General features: G+C 36.3%; 1 protein-coding gene across 1 annotated transcript; it reads right to left on the bottom strand.

Moving 5' to 3' along the window:
- Positions 1–15,151: 15,151 nt before the first annotated feature.
- LOC6652659 (ATP-dependent (S)-NAD(P)H-hydrate dehydratase) lies at positions 15,152–15,872 on the bottom strand. Its single transcript, XM_002075065.4, has one exon. It carries the CDS (start codon positions 15,870–15,872, stop codon positions 15,231–15,233), a length of 642 nt encoding a protein of 213 aa, XP_002075101.3. The 3' UTR covers positions 15,152–15,230.
- Positions 15,873–25,198: the final 9,326 nt, after the last annotated feature.

Genomic DNA, 25,198 nt, shown 5'->3' with positions numbered 1-25,198 from the left:
CTTTTTTTTTTTTTTGCTTTTCAGTTGCTGTACACAGAAGGAGAACGTCCACACAGTTACGCAGAAAAACGCCGAATGAATATTAATTGACATTTGAAATATCATTGGTGAAATTTTGAATTTTAAATATATATATATATATTTCGATCCGTCGCAGCGTATCTGCTGAGGCTATAGAGCCTGCGCTCGGCACGCATACACATACAGTTTACTTAGCGTTGCGTATGCGTCTCTCCGACCAATTTTATAATACCCTCTGCAAGGGTATACGAATGAAGTGTTTATACCCTCCATAAGCCACATGGTACCTCATGGTACCTTTTATGCCCAATTCGCTCAAAAGGATTCCAAAAGTAAATTCTAAAATAATTCCTAACGAAGAGTTCGGTGTGTACTTAATTTTGATTTTTGATATCATATTTTTTAAAAAAATGTATGCCTTTCCAATTTTTACAATAAAAAAGCGAAGAAGCTAACTTCGGCTGTAGCGAAATGTATATACCCTTGCAGTCCTTGGCCATATTAAATTTACATGTTTCAAACATTTTTTCTGTAACTCAATTCATCAATGTTCAGACAAAACATTCTAAATATTATTTCCATTTCTTGTTCTTTTTCTTTCCCATACATACAGTTTATGTAGTGTTGCGTCTGTATGTGTATTTGTGTGCTCTGTTGATTCGGCCAATAACGTAGTAGGCTGCTGCCGATTTGTATTGACTGTAACTTGTGTTCTGCTTATCCGATCTGATTAAATTTCAGGATCTGTTTTATACAAAAAACTATCATATAAGTAAATTTCATGGGGATACTCCAATATTTTCCCTTATGTTTCTTCTATAGGTATAACCTGATGATTTTCATACTTTATCTTACCCGGGTTAAAAATACCTCAAATATCAATTTTCATCCCAATAGCTCTTAGGATGGCTAAGTAAAACGCATACGCACCGACGGACGGACATGGCTAGATCGAATCGGCTCAAGGATATTTAAAACTCGGCAGTTTGTAAGCAGTTCGTTTTTAGACCATTTTGTCTGACGCGAAAAAAAGGAATGGATGCATCAAATGGTTTGCCAAAGCTATTGACATGGCATTGGTGCGTGCATTACGGAATGGGGAGTATTTTCCGTAAGTGGAACCACTTTCATTATAAGTGGTTTCATCCCAAATGAAAAGCGTCGAATACATCATGTAGCAGGAGAGACGGTCACACTTGCTCTCTTGCTACTCTTCGATCCCAGTATTTTAATTGACTCTCTGGGAGAGAGGGAATTTTACCGCGTCTGTCGTGTGGGTCAGTCGTTGCTGAGCGTTGAGGAGTGTGAGACAGATATCAAGATAACTACGATAAATAATAACTATAATAAACACTAACTACAATAAGTACATTACGAAATAAAATAAACTACAATTAATTTAAAGCAAATAAAACCCGAATCTTTTAAAGACCCTGACATCAGTCAATTCATCTACCGCCCACAATCAGTACTTTAACCAGAGGGCCGGGGCTAACTTGGACCGCGTCAAAGTTTGTATACCCTTGCAACTTTTTTGGTAACTTTTTCCTTACCTATAGCCATCGAAGTGGCAAAACGTTTAAGCTAAAAAGGCTAATGTGTCCGAAAGAACGGCCTACAATCTTAGCATAGGAAATAAAGACGATATTGATTAAAGTCACTGTTTTCCACCGATCGTTCCTATGGGAGCTATATGATATAGTTACCCGATCCTTATCAAATTTGGCACAGTCATTAATAGATATATTAAACTAACAAATGTTTAATTTAAAAGCAATCGCGTCAAAAGTAACGAAGTTATTGACAAAAATCACTGTTTTCGAAAAATCGTTCCTATGGGAGCTATATCATATAGTCACCCGATCTGACCAAATTTGGCACAGTCGTTTATATGTGAAATTAACTCACCAATATTAAATTTCATGACAATAGCTCAGAAAATAACTGACATGACTTTGCCATTTGTATGGGAGCTATATGATATAGTGATCCGATCCAGCTGAATCCGAGATATACAACGCCTGCAGTATATACAAGCCTACATGCAAAATTTCAGCTCTGTAGCTCTTTCGGTCTAGGAGGAATTTGCGTTGATCCAGACGGACGGACGGACGGACGGACATGGCGATTTGAACTCGTCTCGTCGTGCTGATCAAGAATATATATACTTTATATGGTCGGAGATGCTTCCTTCTATGCGTTGCACACTTTTGACCAAAATTAATATACCCTTTTTGCAAGGGTATACAAAGTAGTCTGGTACCATTTTTAGATAAAAACGAACTAACTTTCAACAGGACAAGGCGAGGGTCCATATCAGTCGAGAGACAAAAGCATGGTTTTCCTCTAAAGGAATTAAAGTTTTAGAGTGACCTCCCGATCTAAATCTAATGGAGAATCTATGGGATAAAGTTTTCAACTTTAAGTCATCTTAAGGATGCACTATTCGATGAGTGAAAAGGTTACTGGGGCGACAGTTAAGGCAATGTTATTTGTTAATTAAAATTGTTTTTTTATACCATACACCTATAGGGTGAAATGGTATATTATAGGCGCCAAAATGTATGTAGCAGGCAGAAGGAAGCATCTCCGACCCCACAAAGTATATGTATATATTCTTGATCAGGATCAACAACCGAGTCGATCTAGCCATGTTCGTCTGTCTGTCCGTCCGTCCGTCCGTATGAACACGCAGATCTCGAAGACTATAAGAGCTAGAGCCACCAAATTTGGTATGCAGACTCGTGTGGTATGTAAATATATAGAGTTAATTGGAATTTTGGCCACGCCCCCTTACGCCCCCAGAATTTACATAAAACTGTTTTTCTTAAAAAGTATAGCAGATAGGGACATCAAATTTGGTTTATATACTCGTTTAGTTAGCACGCAGAAAATAATTGTTCCAACTTTTTGCCACGCCCCCTTCCGCCCCCGGAATTTACAAAAAACAGATTTTCTTAAAAACTATGTAAGCTACCGACATTAAATTTGGTATGTAAGCTAGCTTAATAGACGCGCAGATATTTAGACTATTTTAAAATTTGCCACGCCCATTTCCGCCCCCGCAAATTAAACAAAACTGATTTTCTCGAAAACTAACAAAGCTAAAGTCACCAAATTTAGTATGTATACTTGCTTAGTATGCGCGCAGAATATATATATTTTAATATGTTGCCACGCCCACTTCCGCCTCCATAATTTAGAAAAAACCGATTGGCTCTTGCAATTTTAAATCTTATCTATTTCTATCAAACTACCAAATTTGATTGAAATCGGACTAGAAACATGCAAAATATACGTATGAACGTATTTTGCTACGCGATCCATAAGGGCAGAATTGGCCGTTGGCTAGTGGCGGCGCTAGAGTGCTCGTGTGTTTGTAGAGTGCGCTCAGCACTGGTTATGAGGCATGTTAAAACAATTTAACAGACATACATTTGGTTTTCGAAATTTTAAATATTTGTTTCACCTGGTGTTTGGTATACCCAAGTCGGCGAGACGACTTACTTACTTGATTTTTAAACTAATTTTTAAGTACAGTAAAGATTAACAGTCTTGGGCTAGCTTTCGCTGTGAGCAGACACACTATTTCTTATTAACATAGCATAGTCGGTGCCCAAAATATTAGCAACAGAGGAAAATCTTAAAAATAAAGACAACAAACAAGTACACAAAAAAACGAAAGAACTGATAAAACCATAACAAGCGTCAACGCAACTCCTACGCTCATAAAAGATAATAACAAAAATATAAAACCATGCACAAGCAAACCAATAAACACACAGACTAGCACAGGCTTAACTTATAAACAACTCAAACCAGAGCACAGTTGCCACTGTCTGAAATCTGGACTTGGTACACGTGATTGTATTTGTACATATACATATAGGAAAATTGGAAAAAGTTTCAAACGTATCATACTGCCCATATAACTCATATAAAAAAATATTTAATTTTTTACTTACTTACTTTTTTACTTTTATTTAACATTCTTCTGCTGCGAGCTCATATGATAATGCATCTAACTGTTTATAATCCGAATCTGATTCATATTCGATATCTACTAAGGCGACATTTTCGTCGTCAGTTTTCACATTAGGTTTAGCGAGAAGTTCGAGTTTTAGCAGGCTAGAGGTCAATAAATCGTACGTATTTTTACATGGGCAGGTTGTCTGTATAGCTATTTTAAGGACCACCAAATATATTCAAAATGAAGTAAGTCGTGTCGTGTAACAAGTTTCTACTTGTTATACACAATTTATTACTATTTTTTACAATATTTTTTTTCTAAAGAAAAAAAGTTACATTTTTTTTTTTGTTTTTCGCAATAATGGGGCTCTTTCTATTGAGGAAAATGTCTCTACTTGATATACACAATTTTTCACACAAATTTTACTAATTACCAGGTAGATCTTTTGTTATATTTTCAAATTCACTTTTAAAAACAGATGGCATTTCTGTAATCATGTCACTTGCCAATAAACTTCTACCCATTTTTTTAAATGTTACATAATTTAGTTTTTTTATAAAATAACTGGATGCACACGCTGCCAAAAAGGCTGGGTTCTGTTGATTTGCTTGTAACAACAAACAAAGAAATGTAGCCAAAGATCCACTTAACAAGTCTCCTTGACCACCGCACCGACGACCCGATCCACCTTCAGGTAATGTGTAAGCCCCATTAGTAAGTGGTATATAAATTTTATCAATCACCCCTTTTTTTAAAATTACATCTTCATCTCCAAGTCGATTTATCTTGTCTTGCGAAATATGATCGTCCTCCCCAAATAATCTACGTCCGATAATCTGAAAGCAATAAGGTAAGGTTTTAAAGCACAAAAAAAGCACATTTTCAAACATTTTTTTGTGAAGATATAAACAATGTGGGACTATTTGTTTGATACCTATATATGTTATTTGTTGTTAGTATTAGACAGTATCAGACAGAGAAGTGTAGAGAAAGAAAGATTGATAGTAAAAGAATCAAGAAATGACAAGGATTTTTTTTCAAAAAAGAATCGCGAATTGAATGTTCGGTACCCGGTTTCTATAATTCTTTTTAATGCTACGTCGACAACGGTTACCCATTTCGGGATTATTTTTATACCATACACCCATGGGGTGAAATGGTATATTAAAGTCGCCAAAATGTATGTAACAGGCAGAAGGAAGCATCTCCGACCCCACAAAGTATATATATTCTTGATCATGATCAAAAACCGAGTCGATCTAGCCATGTCCGTCTGTCCGTCCGTCCGTCCGTCCGTCCGTCCGTCCGTATGAACACCTAGATCTCGGAGACTATAAGAGCTAGAGCCACCAAATTTGGTTTGCAGTCTCGTGTAGTATGTACGCTTATCGAGTTTGTTTCAAATTTTTGCCACGCCCCCTTCCGCCCCCGGAATTCACATAAAACTGTTTTTCTTAAAAAGTATGGCAGATAGAGACATCAAATTTGGGTTATATACTTGTTTAGTTAGCGCGCAGAAAATAATTGTTCCAACTTTTTGCCACGCCCCCTTCCGCCCCCGGAATTTACATAACTCTGATTTTCTTAAAAACTGTGAAAGCTACCGACATTAAATTTGGTATGTAAGCTAGCTTAATAGACGCGCAGATATTGACAATTTAAAAATTTTGCCACGCCCATTTCCGCCCCCGCAAATTAAACAAAACTGATTTTCTCGAAAACTAACAAAGCTAAAGTCACCAAATTTAGTATGTATACTGGCTTAGTATGCGCGCAGAATATATATATTTTAATATGTTGCCACGCCCACTTCCGCCTCCATAATTTAGAAAAAACCGATTGGCTCTTGCAATTTTAAATCTTATCTATTTCTATCAAACTACCAAATTTGATTGAAATCGGACTAGAAGCATGCAAAATATACGTATGAACGTATTTTGCTACGCGATCCATAAGGGCAGAATTGGCCGTTGGCTAGTGGCGGCGCTAGAGTGCTCGTGTGTTTGTAGAGTGCGCTTAGCACTGGTTATGAGGCATGTTAAAACAATTTAACAGACATACATTTGGTTTTCGAAATTTTAAATATTTGTTTCACCTGGTGTATGGTATACCCAAGTCGGCGAGACGACTTACTTACTTGATTTTTAAACTAATTTTTAACTACAGTAAGGATTAACAGTCTTGGGCTAGCTTTCGCTGTGAGCAGACACACTATTTCTTATTAACATAGCATAGTCGGTGCCCAAAATATTAGCAACAGAGGAAAATCTTAAAAATAAAGACAACAAACAAGTACACAAAAAAACGAAAGAACTGATAAAACCATAACAAGCGTCAACGCAACTCCTACGCTCATAAAAGATAATAACAAAAATATAAAACCATGCACAAGCAAACCAATAAACACACAGACTAGCACAGGCTTAACTTATAAACAACTCAAACCAGAGCACAGTTGCCACTGTCTGAAATCTGGACTTGGTACACGTGATTGTATTTGTACATATACATATAGGAAAATTGGAAAAAGTTTCAAACGTATCATACTGCCCATATAACTCATATAAAAAAATATTTAATTTTTTACTTACTTACTTTTTTACTTTTATTTAACATTCTTCTGCTGCGAGCTCATATGATAATGCATCTAACTGTTTATAATCCGAATCTGATTCATATTCGATATCTACTAAGGCGACATTTTCGTCGTCAGTTTTCACATTAGGTTTAGCGAGAAGTTCAAGTTTTAGCAGGCTAGAGGTCAATAAATCGTACGTATTTTTACATGGGCAGGTTGTCTGTATAGCTATTTTAAGGACCACCAAATATATTCAAAATGAAGTAAGTCGTGTCGTGTAACAAGTTTCTACTTGTTATACACAATTTATTACTATTTTTTACAATATTTTTTTTCTAAAGAAAAAAAGTTACATTTTTTTTTTTGTTTTTCGCAATAATGGGGCTCTTTCTATTGAGGAAAATGTCTCTACTTGATATACACAATTTTTCACACAAATTTTACTAATTACCAGGTAGATCTTTTGTTATATTTTCAAATTCACTTTTAAAAACAGATGGCATTTCTGTAATCATGTCACTTGCCAATAAACTTCTACCCATTTTTTTAAATGTTACATAATTTAGTTTTTTTATAAAATAACTGGATGCACACGCTGCCAAAAAGGCTGGGTTCTGTTGATTTGCTTGTAAGAACCAACAAAGAAATGTAGCCAAAGATCCACTTAACAAGACAAGGAGACCCTTGACCACCGCACCGACGACCCGATCCACCTTCAGGTAATGTGTAAGCCTCATTAGTAAGTGGTATATAAATTTTATCAATCCCCCCTTTTTTTAAATTTAAAACTCCATCTCCAAGTCGATTTATCTTGACTTGCGAAATATGATCGTCCTCCCCAAATAATCTACGAAACTCAACGGCATTGGGTGTTAAAACAACGTTTCGCTGTCCACAAACAATATCAATTTCATCGTTTAAAATGAACAATCCGTCAGCGTCTATTACCAGTGGCTTTTCAGCATCAAGACAGAATTTCATTATAGCAGCGGTATTTTTCAATATTTTTCGTTCTCGTCCTAAACCAGGTCCGATAATTTGAAAGCAATGAGGTAAGGTTTTAAAGCGCAAAAAAAGCACATTTTCAAACATTTTTTTGTGAAGATATGAATAATCTGGGACTATTTGTTTGATACCTACCTATATATGTTATTAATTGACATTTGAAATATCATTGGTAAAATTTTGAATTTTAAATATATATATATATATATTTCGATTCGTCGCAGCGTATCTGCTGAGGCTATAGAGCCTCATTTTTTTACATGTTCCAAACTCTTTTTCTGTATCATCAATTCATCAATGCACAGACAAAACCTTTCAAATATCATTTCCATTTCTTTTTCTTCTTCTTCTTTACACTTTACGTAGCGTTGCGTATGCGTCTCTCCGACCAATTTTATAATGCCCTCTGCAAGGGTATAAAAATGAGGTGTTTATACCCTCGATAACCCACATGGTACCTTTTATGCCCAATTCTCTAAAAAGGATTCCAAAAGTAAATTCTAAAATAATTCCTAACGCAATGGACATCAACATTGAGGCTCACAATTTGCCAACTTTAAAGAAGTGGCTGGAGCTGTTGGACTTGCCTACAACAAGGTCAAAGGCCGAGCTTGTGGCGCGCTTAAACGATGTTCCAGTGGATCGACGAGGAGCTTGTTCCATTTCTATTGGAACTGAGACTGTCGAGGAAAGTACAGAAGACGAAAGTAACTGTCAACTGTCAGAGACCACAAATGAGAAAGAGGGAGACAACAACACTGATGTCTTGCTGAAAAAATTGTGCGATTTACTGCGACCACAATTGTTCGACATAGTGGCGCCTCAACGCCAGACACAAAACGAAATACACGATTCAGTGCCGACGAGCAACGACGGTTGCGCAAACGAGAGCGGCAGCGAAAACGAGATGGCAGCAGAACTGATTGGCGCGCAAAACCAGCGTCGTGAACCAGAACCAATTGGCGCGCAAAACCAGCGTCGTGAACCAGTGTTGGTAAACCAACTCTCGGAGGAAATGTTGGAAAGCGGTTTTTCGTCAGCTGCAAAATTCCAATTAGCAAAGGAAGCGTTGTTGGAATTTAATGGGAACTCGTGGGGAAAGAAATGGGTCACGCAGCTGACAAATATAAGCGGTGTATATGGAATCAAAGGTGTACAAATGCACATGCTTCTAGTCTCCAAGCTTAAAGGACGGGCTCATGAGTGGCTACATGCCAATGGTACGCGCATTTTGGAACCCGTGGACAACATATTTGAGCAGCTTGTCGAGTCGTTAGGGGAAAATTGTGTCTCAAGCAGATGCCAGGCGCCTATTTGAGTCCCGAATTTGGAGCGCCAATGAGAGTTTCGTCAGTTACATCGATGAGAAGGCCAGGCTGTCAGATGCTATCAGATGCTGTCAGAGGGACTCCGCATTCAAGCGCAGATTCAAGGATTCAAGTGCATTGCAGAATTACGCCGTACATTTTCAGGCATTCAGATACCGGTACAGCGAGCAGCAAGAGAATCTACAAAGGTGGCCGCTACGGGCCACGGTTCCAAAGAAAATTTCCGTTGCTACAACTGCAACTCGAAGGGCCACATGAGCAAGGACTGTAAGAAACCCAACAGAGTGCCAGGGTCCTGCTTCGGATGCGGTGCCTTGGATCATTGGGTGGCTAAGTGTCCACTTAATAAGAGAAGCTAGCTAAAGGATGCGATGACGTAAGATATGTGAAGATATATTTTAAAACACCAACTAATCCTAACTTAATTACAGCATGCTTCATAGACTCAGCCAGTGATGTTTCACTTATTAAAATCTCTTGTTAACCAAAAAAGATACATTTAATTTCACTTAATCAAAAATATTACGGATTAAATAAGAGTCCAATTTTGTCATATGGAAAAGTCAAGTGTTTTGTTTTCAAAAATTCAATAAAAGTATTCTTTCATTTAATAGTCGTTGATAATGAGTCTATGAGCCATGAAGTAATTTTGGGAAGAGATTTTATGAAAGCATGTAATATTAAGTTAGACTTAAAAGCCTTGAAAATGGTTACACTTGAAAGGAGAAAAGGCGAAAATGAACTTGGAGAGCGGTCGGAGTTTGAGTCCTTGTCATTGCAGACATGCCATACAGATTTGCAAATAGCTAGAAATGTAAATGTTGAGAGAATAGTTGATGAAATAGTTAAGGAGAAAAATTGCAAGAATAGAATAGTCACCAAAGAAGGTGAGGACGAGGAAATTGTTAGCGAAATGGTGAATGAAATTGATAGCAAGATTGTTAGTGAAACAGAGAATGAAGATAGAAGCAAAATGGTTACGAAAAGTAGGAATGAAGCTGTTATTGAGTTGGTCAATAAAAAAGTTAGATCTGATAGAAAATGTGAAGAAAGAAAAGAAACTACTGACCAGTCTCTAAGCGAAATAGAATTTGAATTGTTAAATATCGAGTGTTTCAACACAGGAGTTGATTGCAAAATAGGTGAAAGATTAGATTTTAAAATCCGGAAAAAGTTTGAGCAATTGGAGATAGGAGATTGAACAAAGTTTTGGTGAAAGATAACTACCCTATACCTCTGATAGACGATTTATTAGACAAACTTTGCGACAAACGTTTTTTTTCCAAATTGGATCTCAAAGATGGCTATTTTCACGTGTTCATGGAGGAAAACTCAGTTAAATATACATCTTTCGTCACTCCGTTAGGCCAGTGTCTCAAAGATTTGTAAACAAAATTTTTACAGATATGATTAGAGATACTAAAGTAATAGTGTATCAAGACGATATCATAGTAGCCAGTAGAACTGCCGAAGAGCACCTGGATATACTGGAAGAAGTTTTTAGAAGGATAATCAGAAACAAGTGTGAGTTCTTTCAGTCAAGCATTAAATACTTGGGATTTCTCATATCGGAAGAGGGCATTAGAGCCGATGACAAAGGCGTAGATGCGGTTAAGAACTTTCCCATACCAACAAATGTTCACACAGTAAGAAGTTTCTTGGGATTGGCTTCTTATTTTCGTCGTTTTATTAGAAACTTTTCGTTGATTGCAAAACCACTCTATGACCTATTGAAGAAAGATAGGGTGTTTAATTTTTGAAAAGAAGAGCTGGAGTGTTTTTCGTTGCTCAAAGATAAATTAGTAGAATCGCCGGTGTTGGCAATAAATAACCACAAGGACGAAGTAGAGCTGCATTGTGATGCGAGCGCGTTAGGCTTTGGGGCAATGTTAATGCAAAGGAAAGAAGACAAAAAACTGCACCCTGTTTTCTATTTCTCAAAACGGACGTCTGATGTAGAATCAAAGTACCACAGTTTCGAATTAGAGACTTTGGCAATAGTATATGCAGTCCGCAGGTTCAGAGTGTATTTACAGGGAAGATATTTTAAAGTAATTACAGATTGTAATTCGCTGACTCTCACTCTCCACCGAATTGAATTAAACCCAAGAATTGCGAGATGGGCTCTTGAGCTACAGAATTATGATTATGAAGTAGTGCACAGGGCAGGCAAACAGATGCAACATGTAAATGCGCTTAGTAGATGTACGAACATACTTGTTGTAGATACAAATAGTTTTGAAGACAATCTTGTTATATGCCAGAACAGGGACGAAAAGTTGGGGGAAGTGAAAAGAAAGTTGGAATTTGCTGAGGATAAGTTATTTGAAATGAGAAACGGAATAATTTAAGGGAAAACCAATGACGAAAGGTTGTTGTTTTGTGTACCGAGTGAAATGGAAGAGTCAATCCTTTTCAAGTATCATAACGAACTAGGTCATATCGGCAGAGATAAAGTAATGTATGCCATTTCGAAAGCATATTGGTTTCCTAACATAAAGGAGAAAGTTGTCAAACACATTAGCAATTGCTTAATGTGTGTTGCGTATTCGCCAAAGTCGGGAAAAGAGAAAGGAATATTGCACAGTATTCCTAAAGGGAATCGACCCTTTGAACTAATTCACATTGATCATTGTGGTCCTATAGCAGAGCCCGGCACTCATATCCCCCGGGGGACGAACACGTTCGGCACCTCGTATTCGTGTAACCGAACGGCTGCCGAAGTCCTCACACAGAGGATGAGGGTTGATTTAGTTTTCCTCAGCATTTCGACGCAAGCAGATCTATGTCGCTTTGTTGAGAAAACACACATGAAAAAATTGATCGCTGCTTTGTTTTCTCTATCTTTTTCTTGCATAAGATTATTTGCTGCACTCGTTTTCTTGATTCGAGGCAGAATTTGATGAAGTTTAATTTTGCGCAGTGTAAAGCAACATACGCATACAAGCAAGTGCACACATACAACTAAACTTTTTTAGCGCTCTCTTTGTGCCGGGCCCTGTCCTATAGCATCAGGCAGAAGCAAAAAGCACTTGTTTGTTATTATTGATGGTTTTACGAAATTCGTCAGACTATATTCAACAAAGACGACGAATACTAAAGAAGCGGTGTTAGCTCTTAAAGACTATTTTGAGCCTACAGTCGAACCTTTTCCATAGTGTCGGATAGAGGAAGTTGTTTCACGTCATCAGAGTTCGAGATGTTTGTAACTCAGAATAACGTTAAGCATATTAAGATTGCCACAGGGTCCCCTCAAGCTACTGGCCAAACTGACAGGGTGAATCGTACCCTGGGACCTATGCTTGCTAAATTATCGGAACCAGAAAAGAGTTCATTTTGGGATTTGATAAATGAGAATGTTGAACATTGTTTAAATAACACACTTCAGAGGAGCATTAAGCAGTTACCGAGCAAAATGCTCTTTGGAGTAGAGCAAAAAGGCAAAGTCGGTGACGAGTTAAGAGAAGGACTAGAGCAGTTACGAATAGTGGATGATCCAAGAAATTTGGATACAATTAGAAAGGATGGGGAAATACATCAGAAGCAAAGCCAGAAGTACAATGAGCAGCAGTATAATAGCAAAAGGGTAGCACCCACAGGATATAAGGCAGGGGATTATATTATGGTGAAGAATTTCGATTCAACTATAGGAGCGTCAAAAAAGCTAATCCCAAAACACAAAGGGCCTTATGTGATAGACAAGGTTCTCAAAAATGACCGATTTTTAAGCAAGGCTGTGGAAGGCTTTCAGCTTAGTCGTAACCCTTATCAAGGTGTTTGGAGTAGCCACAATATAAAACATTGGATAGGTAAAAGAAAAAGTGACTAAAAGTTATGCTTAATTAAATGAAAATAATGTTAACTGTAATAGACTTTTGTGTAATGTACCTGAACTAATTTGTAGTTATAAGATTTCACCTTATTGTAACATTAATTATGTAAGGATCAGGAGATCTTACGGTCTGGACGGCCGAGTTGTAGCAGGAGAGACGGTCACACTTGCTCTCTTGCTACTCTTCGATCCCAGTATTTTAGTTGACTCTCTGGGAGAGAGGGAAGCTTACCGCGTCTGTCGTGTGGGTCAGTCGTTGCTGAGCGTTGAGGAATGTGAGACAGATATCAAGATAACTACGATAAATAATAACTATAATAAACACTAACTACAATAAGTACATTACGAAATAAAATAAACTACAATTAATTTAAAGCAAAAAAAAACCCGAATCTTTTAAACACCCTGACATCGGTCAATTCATCTACCGCCCACAATCAGTACTTTAAAAGTAGTCTGGTACCATTTTTAGATAAAAACGACATAACTTTCAACAGGACAACGCGAGGGTCCATATCAGTCGAGAGGCAAAAGCATGGTTTTCCTCTAAAGGAATTAAAGTTTTAGAGTGACCTCCCGATCTAAATCTAATGGAGAATCTATGGGATAAAGTTTTCAACTTTAAGTCATCTTAAGGATGCACTATTCGATGAGTGAAAAGGTTACTGGGGAGCCAGTTAAGGCAATGTTATTTGTTAATTAAAATTGTTTTTTTTTTATACCATACACCCATAGGGTGAAATGGTATATTAAAGTCGCCAAAATGTATGTAACAGGCAGAAGGAAGCATCTCCGACCCCACAAAGTATATATATTCTTGATCAGGATCAACATCCGAGTCGATCTAGCCATGTTCGCCTGTCTGTCCGTCCGTCCGTATGAACACGCAGATCTCGGAGATTATAGGAGCTAGAGCCACCAAATTTGGTATGCAGACTCGTGTGGTATGTAAATATATAGAGTTAATTGGAATTTTGACCACGCCCCTTACGCCCCCAGAATTTACATAAAACTGTTTTTCTTAAAAAGTATAGCAGATAGGGACATCAAATTTGGTTTATATACTCGTTTAGTTAGCACGCAGAAAATAATTGTTCCAACTTTTTGCCACGCCCCCTTCCGCCCCCGGAATTTACAAAAAACAGATTTTCTTAAAAACTATGTAAGCTACCGACATTAAATTTGGTATGTAAGCTAGCTTAATAGACGCGCAGATATTTAGACTATTTTAAAATTTGCCACGCCCATTTCCGCCCCCGCAAATTAAACAAAACTGATTTTCTCGAAAACTAACAAAGCTAAAGTCACCAAATTTAGTATGTATACTTGCTTAGTATGCGCGCAGAATATATATATTTTAATATGTTGCCACGCCCACTTCCGCCTCCATAATTTAGAAAAAACCGATTGGCTCTTGCAATTTTAAATCTTATCTATTTCTATCAAACTACCAAATTTGATTGAAATCGGACTAGAAACATGCAAAATATACGTATGAACGTATTTTGCTACGCGATCCATAAGGTCAGAATTGGCCGTTGGCTAGTGGCGGCGCTAGAGTGCTCGTGTGTTTGTAGAGTGCGCTCAGCACTGGTTATGAGGCATGTTAAAACAATTTAACAGACATACATTTGGTTTTCGAAATTTTAAATATTTGTTTCACCTGGTGTATGGTATACCCAAGTCGGCGAGACGACTTACTTACTTGATTTTTAAACTAATTTTTAACTACAGTAAAGATTAACAGTCTTGGGCTAGCTTTCGCTGTGAGCAGACACACTATTTCTTATTAACATAGCATAGTCGGTGCCCAAAATATTAGCAACAGAGGAAAATCTTAAAAATAAAGACAACAAACAAGTACACAAAAAAACGAAAGAACTGATAAAACCATAACAAGCGTCAACGCAACTCCTACGCTCATAAAAGATAATAACAAAAATATAAAACCATGCACAAGCAAACCAATAAACACACAGACTAGCACAGGCTTAACTTATAAACAACTCAAACCAGAGCACAGTTGCCACTGTCTGAAATCTGGACTTGGTACACGTGATTGTATTTGTACATATACATATAGGAAAATTGGAAAAAGTTTCAAACGTATCATAATGGGCAGTAAGTATAACTCATATAAAAAAATATTTAATTTTTTACTTACTTACTTTTTTACTTTTATTTAGCATTCTTCTGCTGCGAGCTCATATGATAATGCATCTAACTGTTTATAATCCGAATCTGATTCATATTCGATATCTACTAAGGCGACATTTTCGTCGTCAGTTTTCACATTAGGTTTAGCGAGAAGTTCGAGTTTTAGCAGGCTAGAGGTCAATAAATCGTACGAATTTTTACATGGGCAGGTTGTCTGTATAGCTATTTTAAGGACCACCAAATATATTCAAATATTTTTTTGTTTTTTGCAATAATGGGGCTCTTTTTATTGAGGAAAATGTCTCTACTTGATATACACAATTTTTCAAACAAATTTTACTAATTACCAGGCAGATCTTTTTTTATATTTTCAAATTCACTTTTAAAAACAGATGGCATTTCTGTAATCATGTCACTTGCCAATAAACTTCTACCCATTTTTTTAAATGTTACATAATTTAGTTTTTTTATAAAATAACTGGATGCACACGCTGCCAAAAAGGCTGGGTTCTGTTGATTTGCTTGTAAGAACCAACAAAGAAATGTAGCCAAAGATCCACTTAACAAGTCTCCTTGACCACCGCACCGACGACCCGATCCACCTTCAGGTAATGTGTAAGCCTCATTAGTAAGTGGTATATAAATTTTATCAATCACCCCTTTTTTTAAAATTACAACTCCATCTCCAAGTCGATTTATCTTGTCTTGCGAAGTATGATCGTCCTCCCCAAATAATCTACGAAACTCAACGGCATTGGGTGTTAAAACAACGTTTCGCTGTCCACAAACAATATCAATTTCATCGTTTAAAATGAACAATCCGTCAGCGTCTATTACCAGTGGCTTTTCAGCATCAAGACAGAATTTCATTATAGCAGCGGTATTTTTCAATATTTTTCGTTCTCGTCCTAAACCAGGTCCGATAATCTGAAAGCAATGAGGTAAGGGTTTAAAGCGCAAAAAAAGCACATTTTCAAACATTTTTTTGTGAAGATATGAACAATCTGGGACTATTTGTTTGATACCTATATATTATATTTAAATATATATATACATATATATTTTATATATTAAATTTACATGTTCCAAACATTATTTCTGTAACTCAATTCATCAATGTACAGACAAAACCTTCTACATATTATTTCCATTTCTTGTTCTTTTTCTTTCCCATCCATGCATGCATGCTGTAGATACATACAGTTATGTAGTGTTGCGTCTGTATGTGTATGCGTGTGCTCTGTTGATTCGGCCAATAACGTAGTAGGCTGCTGCCGATTTATATTGACTGTAACTTGTGTTCTAGTTATCCCATCTGTTTAAATTTTAGGATCTGTTTTATACAAGAAACTATCATATAAGTAAATTTCATGGGGATACTCCAATTTCTTCCCCTATGTTTCTTCTACAGTTATAACCTGATGATTTTCATACTTTATCTTACCCGGGAAAAATACCTCAAATATCAATTTTCATCCCAATAGCTCTTAGGATGGCTAATTAAAACGCATACGCACCGACGGACGGACATGGCTAGATCGAATCGGCTCAAGGATATTTAAAACTCAGTTTTTAAGCAGTTCGTTTTTAGACCATTTTGTCTGACGCGAAAAAAAGGAATGGATGCATCAAATGGTTTGCCAAAGCTATTGACATGGCATTGGGAAGAAACCCCTCCAATGTGCCAAGAGAAATTTTGGTGGTGCATGCATTACGGTATGGGGAGTATTTTCCGCAAGTGGAACCACTTTCATTACAAGTGGTGTCATCCCGAATGAAAAGCGTCGAATACATCAGGACTTTAAAAAGTAGTCTGGTACCATTTTTAGATAAAAACGATATAACTTTCAACAGGACAACGCGAGGGTCCATATCAGTCGAGAGACAAAAGCATGGTTTTCCTCTAAAGGAATTAAAGTTTTAGAGTGACCTCCCGATCTAAATCTAATGGAGAATCTATGGGATAAAGTATTCAACTTTAAGTCATCTTAAGGATGCACTATTCGATGAGTGAAAAGGTTACTGGGGAGTTAGTTAAGGCAATGTTATTTGTTAATTAAAATTGTTTTTAGTCGCCAAAATGTATGTAACAGGCAGAAGGAAGCATCTCCGACCCCACAAAGTATATATATTCTTGATCAGGATCAACATCCGAGTCGATCTAGACATGCTCGTCTGTCTGTCCGTCCGTCCGTCCGTCCGTATGAACACGCAGATCTCGGAGACTATAAGAGCTAGAGCCACCAAATTTGGTATGCAGACTCGTGTGGTATGTAAATATATAGAGTTAATTGGAATTTCGGCCACGCCCCCTTACGCCCCCAGAATTTACATAAAACTGTTTTTCTTAAAAAGTATAGCAAATAGGGACATCAAATTTGGTTTATATACTCGTTTAGTTAGCACGCAGAAAATAATTGTTCCAACTTTTTGCCACGCCCCCTTCCGCCCCCGGAATTTACAAAAAACAGATTTTCTTAATAACTTTACCGACATTAAATTTGGTATGTAAGCTAGCTTAATAGACGCGCAGATATTTAGACTATTTAAAAATTTTGCCACGCCCATTTCCGCCCCCGCAAATTAAACAAAACTGATTTTCTCGAAAACTAACAAAGCTAAAGTCACCAAATTTAGTATGTATACTGGCTTAGTATGCGCGCAGAATATATATATTTTAATATGTTGCCACGCCCACTTCCGCCTCCATAATTTAGAAAAAACCGATTGGCTCTTGCAATTTTAAATCTTATCTATTTCTATCAAACTACCAAATTTGATTGAAATCGGACTAGAAACATGCAAAATATACGTATGAACGTATTTTGCTACGCGATCCATAAGGGCAGAATTGGCCGTTGGCTAGTGGCGGCGCTAGAGTGCTCGTGTGTTTGTAGAGTGCGCTTAGCACTGGTTATGAGGCATGTTAAAACAATTTAACAGACATACATTTGGTTTTCGAAATTTTAAATATTTGTTTCACCTGGTGTATGGTATACCCAAGTCGGCGAGACGACTTACTTACTTGATTTTTAAACTAATTTTTAACTACAGTAAGGATTAACAGTCTTGGGCTAGCTTTCGCTGTGAGCAGACACACTATTTCTTATTAACATAGCATAGTCGGTGCCCAAAATATTAGCAACAGAGGAAAATCTTAAAAATAAAGACAACAAACAAGTACACAAAAAAACGAAAGAACTGATAAAACCATAACAAGCGTCAACGCAACTCCTACGCTCATAAAAGATAATAACAAAAATATAAAACCATGCACAAGCAAACCAATAAACACACAGACTAGCACAGGCTTAACTTATAAACAACTCAAACCAGAGCACAGTTGCCACTGTCTGAAATCTGGACTTGGTACACGTGATTGTATTTGTACATATACATATAGGAAAATTGGAAAAAGTTTCAAACGTATCATAATGGGCAGTAAGTATAACTCATATAAAAAAATATTTAATTTTTTACTTACTTACTTTTTTACTTTTATTTAACATTCTTCTGCTGCGAGCTCATATGATAATGCATCTAACTGTTTATAATCCGAATCTGATTCATATTCGATATCTACTAAGGCGACATTTTCGTCGTCAGTTTTCACATTAGGTTTAGCGAGAAGTTCGAGTTTTAGCAGGCTAGAGGTCAATAAATCGTACGAATTTTTACATGGGCAGGTTGTCTGTATAGCTATTTTAAGGACCACCAAATATATTCAAAATGAAGTAAGTCGTGTCGCCGACTTTGTTATATTTATAATAAGAAATAATTCTGTTTTATGTTGTAAAATTAATGTTATGATAATCACAATTAAATGTTATTTATAGTTACCCTGAAGACCGCCACCGATGAGTGGCCGAAATATATTGAAAAAAAAACAAAAACAAACTGTTTTTCATTTATACAAAAAATTTTTATTTTAAAGTAAAAATCATTTACCCTCAAATATTTTTTCAAATATTTCTTAACTTTTGACGTGTATTGTTTATAAGTTCTAAAAATATTTCTTAACTTTTAACGTGTTTTTCAGGTGGTCCGCAATAAAGAAACTCTCTTTATTGGTAAAAGTGTCTACTCGGTATACACAATTTATTACTATTTTTTACAATATTTTTTTTTCTAAAGAAAAAAGTTAAATTTTTTTTGTTTTTTGCAATAATGGGGCTCTTTTTATTGAGGAAAATGTCTCTACTTGATATACACAATTTTTCAAACAAATTTTACTAATTACCAGGCAGATCTTTTTTTATATTTTCAAATTCACTTTTAAAAACAGATGGCATTTCTGTAATCATGTCACTTGCCAATAAACTTCTACCCATTTTTTTAAATGTTACATAATTTAGTTTTTTTATAAAATAACTGGATGCACACGCTGCCAAAAAGGCTGGGTTCTGTTGATTTGCTTGTAAGAACCAACAAAGAAATGTAGCCAAAGATCCACTTAACAAGTCTCCTTGACCACCGCACCGACGACCCGATCCACCTTCAGGTAATGTGTAAGCCTCATTAGTAAGTGGTATATAAATTTTATCAATCACCCCTTTTTTTAAAATTACAACTCCATCTCCAAGTCGATTTATCTTGTCTTGCGAAGTATGATCGTCCTCCCCAAATAATCTACGAAACTCAACGGCATTGGGTGTTAAAACAACGTTTCGCTGTCCACAAACAATATCAATTTCATCGTTTAAAATGAACAATCCGTCAGCGTCTATTACCAGTGGCTTTTCAGCATCAAGACAGAATTTCATTATAGCAGCGGTATTTTTCAATATTTTTCGTTCTCGTCCTAAACCAGGTCCGATAATCTGAAAGCAATGAGGTAAGGGTTTAAAGCGCAAAAAAAGCACATTTTCAAACATTTTTTTGTGAAGATATGAACTATCTGGGACTATTTGTTTGATACCTATATATTATATTTAAATATATATATACATATATATTTTATATATTAAATTTACATGTTCCAAACATTATTTCTGTAACTCAATTCATCAATGTACAGACAAAACCTTCTACATATTATTTCCATTTCTTGTTCTTTTTCTTTCCCATCCATGCATGCATGCTGTAGATACATACAGTTATGTAGTGTTGCGTCTGTATGTGTATGCGTGTGCTCTGTTGATTCGGCCAATAACGTAGTAGGCTGCTGCCGATTTATATTGACTGTAACTTGTGTTCTAGTTATCCCATCTGTTTAAATTTTAGGATCTGTTTTATACAAGAAACTATCATATAAGTAAATTTCATGGGGATACTCCAATTTCTTCCCCTATGTTTCTTCTACAGTTATAACCTGATGATTTTCATACTTTATCTTACCCGGGAAAAATACCTCAAATATCAATTTTCATCCCAATAGCTCTTAGGATGGCTAATTAAAACGCATACGCACCGACGGACGGACATGGCTAGATCGAATCGGCTCAAGGATATTTAAAACTCAGTTTTTAAGCAGTTCGTTTTTAGACCATTTTGTCTGACGCGAAAAAAAGGAATGGATGCATCAAATGGTTTGCCAAAGCTATTGACATGGCATTAGGAAGAAACCCCTCCAATGTGCCAAGAGAAATTTTGGTGGTGTGTGCATTACGGTATGGGGAGTATTTTCCGTAAGTGGAACCACTTTCATTACAAGTGGTGTCATCCCGAATGAAAAGCGTCGAATACATCAGGACTTTAAAAAGTAGTCTGGTACCATTTTTAGATAAAAACGATATAACTTTCAACAGGACAACGCGAGGGTCCATATCAGTCGAGAGACAAAAGCATGGTTTTCCTCTAAAGGAATTAAAGTTTTAGAGTGACCTCCCGATCTAAATCTAATGGAGAATCTATGGGATAAAGTTTTCAACTTTAAGTCATCTTAAGGATGCACTATTCGATGAGTGAAAAGGTTACTGGGGAGTTAGTTAAGGCAATGTTATTTGTTAATTAAAATTGTTTTTTTTATACCATACACCCATAGGGTGAAATGGTATATTAAAGTCGCCAAAATGTATGTAATAGGCAGAAGGAAGCATCTCCGACCCCACAAAGTATATATATTCTTGATCAGGATCAACATCCGAGTCGATCTAGCCATGTTCGTCTGTCTGTCCGTCCGTCCGTCCGTCCGTATGAACACGCAGATCTCGGAGACTATAAGAGCTAGAGCCACCAAATTTGGTATGCAGACTCGTGTGGTATGTAAATATATAGAGTTAATTGGAATTTCGGCCACGCCCCTTTACGCCCCCAGAATTTACATAAAACTGTTTTTCTTAAAAAGTATAGCAGATAGGGACATCAAATTTTGTTTATATACTCGTTTAGTTAGCACGCAGAAAATAATTGTTCCAACTTTTTGCCACGCCCCCTTCCGCCCCCGGAATTTACAAAAAACAGATTTTCTTAAAAACTATGTAAGCTACCGACATTAAATTTGGTATGTAAGCTAGCTTAATAGACGCGCAGATATTTAGACTATTTAAAAATTTTGCCACGCCCATTTCCGCCCCCGCAAATTAAACAAAACTGATTTTCTCGAAAATTAACAAAGCTAGTCACCAAATTTAGTATATATACTGGCTTAGTTTGCGCGCAGAATATATATATTTTAATATGTTGCCACGCCCACTTCCGCCTCCATAATTTAGAAAAAACCGATTGGCTCTTGCAATTTTAAATCTTATCTATTTCTATCAAACTACCAAATTTGATTGAAATCGGACTAGAAACATGCAAAATATACGTATGAACGTATTTTTCTACGCGATCCATAAGGGCAGAATTGGCCGTTGGCTAGTGGCGGCGCTAGAGTGCTCGTGTGTTTGTAGAGTGAGCGAGATAGCATATGGTTATGAGGCATGTTAAAACAATTTAATAGACATACATTTGGTTTTCGAAATTTTAAATATTTGTTTCACCTGGTGTATGGTATACCCAAGTCGGTGAGACGACTTACTTACTTGATTTTTAAACTAATTTTTAACTACAGTAAAGATTAACAGTCTTGGGCTAGCTTTCGCTGTGAGCAGACACACTATTTCTTATTAACATAGCATAGTCGGTGCCCAAAATATCAGCAACAGAGAAAAATCTTAAAAATAAAGACAACAAGTGTACGAAAAAACGAAAAAACTGATAAAACCATAACAAGCGTCAACGCAACTCCTACGCTCATAAGAGATAATAACAAAAATATAAAACCATGCACAAGCAAACCAATAAACACACAGACTAGCACAGGCTTAACTTATAAACAACTCAAACCAGAGCACAGTTGCCACTGTCTGAAATCTGGACTTGGTACACGTGATTGTATTTGTACATATACATATAGGAAAATTGGAAAAAGTTTCAAACGTATCATACTGCCCATATAACTCGTATAAAAAAATATTTAGTTTTTTACTTAAAATACCGCTTTTATTTAACATTCTTCTGCTGCGAGCTCATATGATAATGCATCTAACTGTTTATTTCCGAATCTGATTCATATTCGATATCTACTAAGGCGACATTTTCGTCGTCAGTTTTCACATTAGGTTTAGCGAGAAGTTCGAGTACTTTTGACGGCAATTTTTTACAATTGTGGTTGTTGTATTTATCCAAAAAATATTAACTTGAAAGTAGGGGATCGGATGAATCAATTGCTCGGTGAAACACATCTACTAAATTATTAATACGACAGTTTTTTCAAGAATGCGACAGTCTTATCCCGTTTGTAAAACCTGTTTCGGCTCTCCTAAGCATCCAACTGGATCTGAAGAAGCAGCAATAATTTGGGATCCATGAACCAATATTTTGTGAACCGTCGGCGACATTGGATACCAAGGATATTTTGCCGTGTATAAATCGGAAGCTTTCGTACAGAAATTCTGGAACTTTTTTGGACATATTTCATATTCACAAGAGATTGCAATCAAGTGTCCTAAGCATTCAAGAACATCCTCATCAAAGTTCAAAATAGATGAGAATAAGTGAACATTTGAAAAAGCCCTTCTAGCAGGATTCCCATAATTTATAATGCCGCTTCCGTTTTGTTTTGGTCGATCTACGTGTAGTCCCATTTGTTTCCATAGCTTTTCTTGAATATTTTTTTTTCAGGATGCCATAAAAGCCTTATCATTTATTCCTTTCCGATACGAAATATGCAAAGCAAATTCAAGAAACCTTATTCATGCGTGTACTTGGCTTACACCATATTGCAGAGCAAAAGGCTTTGGCTTAAATACTTCAGCATTTGTATCCGAGGTCATCAAAATGGTTTTAGGAGTAGCACCACATATTGGACATGATTAAGTCGAGTTCGTTCCTGTTAAAGCATTTAAAACTTTTCCATCGATAAGTGTCATATTTAGATCAGAGACAGTTCTCCCAGATCAGTTGTCGAATAAGTACGGTTTCAAGTTTTCAATTTCGTCCTTTAATCTATTGCAAAATCTCACTGATTGAGTTTTATAATTCATCCACAAAAGTCTCCCTAAAGAATCTAATAACTTAATAGGGATTATTGATGTGACAAATAGTGATTTGTCATGCGTGTCCTGCACCTTTTCTTAAATTGTTGCTTGTATAAGCTTTGTTTAGTCGACCCATCAAAGCCATAGGTGACGATTAACTTCACATCGGTTACGCTTTCAAATTGAGCAAAAACTTTTTGAAAAATAATTATTTATTTTGCAGTATGGTTCAGCATATTTTGTAACGAAACTTTTGATGAAGTTTCTGTTGCTTGTATTCCGACGGGTCTACATTCAGATTTAGATTTAAAAACGTTGTCGTAACATGGGAATATGTCGCAACCATGCTTTTAGTTTTATCTAAAAAGTTTTATGTTTGCGAAAGAACGGCCTACAATCTTAGCAAAGGAAATAACGAAGTTATTTATCAAAGTCACTGTTTACCACTGAATGTGAAAATAACAAAGTTAGCTTAGAAAATAGCAAAGTTATTGAGAAAAGTCTCTGTTCGTGACGTGGCCGTTTGTACGGGTCTATATGATATAGTGGTCCGATCGGGCTGAATCCGAGATATACAAACTGTGTGTATATACACAGACGGACGGATAGGCGGTCATGGCTATTAAGCCTGGCCGAAATATGACCGAAATGTTTCTACATCCACAAAAATGCATTTCGTGGTAAAAGAAAATCTAAAACATTTTTACACCCTTGCAGAGGGTATTATAGAATTGGTCAGATGTTTGTAACGCACAGAAGCAGACGTTTCCAACCCCATAACGTATATATCTTCTTGATCAGCATCAAAAGCTGAGTCGATATAGCCATGTCGGCCGTCCGTCGGTGCATATGCGTTTTTTTAGGCTTTTTATTACCCGGGTAAGATAAAGTATGAAATTCATCAGGATCGGACTACTATATCATATAGTTCTAGAAGAAACATTTTTGCAGAAACCGGAGTATCTCCATGAATATGATAGTATTGGATATAAAACCTCAGATCCCAAAATTTGAATCTGATCGGATAAATAGAGCTCAAGTTACAGTCAATATAAATTGGCTCAAGCGCTGCCCACAACGTCATCATCAAATCAACAGAGCACATGAACTGTATGTGTATGCGTGCGGTGCTTTGCTTAGGGAATGATGGAAGAAGAAAAAATTCTGGTAAAAAGAGAAATAATGTTTTGTTTTTGAATTGATGAAATTTCAAAATGTAAAAAAATTATTGACAAAGACAGGAAGGGTATAAAAACTTCAGCATTGCCGAAGTTAGCTTCTTTGATATTTTTTAGTAGATTGGATCTCAAGAGTTATTAGTGAACGATTTTTTTACGATTCTTCGTTGTTCATTTCGTTGTCGATCGTGTCAAACATCTTGAAAGGGGTACAGCCAGCCACTAAGGTACCAACTAGAAAATTGCGTTCCTGGTAACTTTATTTTGGAGTTCAACACATTTTAATTGTTTTTAAAATCTTAAAAACATTTGGAATTAAATATTCCTGTTTTTGTACCAATGGTCTTAAAGATGTTTATTTAGTATCAAATCTGACTCAGGGAGCAGCCTAGTCCCTCCTAGTATACAAAAAAAGTTCTAGGTAAACATTTTTTGCATTTCAATATTATTTCCTTTTTTAAAAAATTTTGTTTCGTTCTTTCGTGTTCTTAGTTTATATTAAATTAAATTATCTAAACCAATTTTTATCATCGCTATATTGTTGATCGCGAAGTTAAAAGTTAAACTTTCATTTTTATTATTATCAAAACATTAACAAACGCACCTATTATTTTGTTGTTGCGCTGTTTTTATTTCGTTTCTATTTTTTTCTCCCACCACCGCTCTC

The sequence above is a fragment of the Drosophila willistoni genome, unplaced genomic scaffold (genome assembly GCF_018902025.1).
Source record: "Drosophila willistoni isolate 14030-0811.24 unplaced genomic scaffold, UCI_dwil_1.1 Seg169, whole genome shotgun sequence".
Classification (NCBI taxonomy): Eukaryota; Metazoa; Arthropoda; class Insecta; order Diptera; family Drosophilidae; genus Drosophila; species Drosophila willistoni.
Note: the sequence above shows the minus strand (reverse complement) of the source record. Positions and strands in the feature narration are given on the sequence as shown.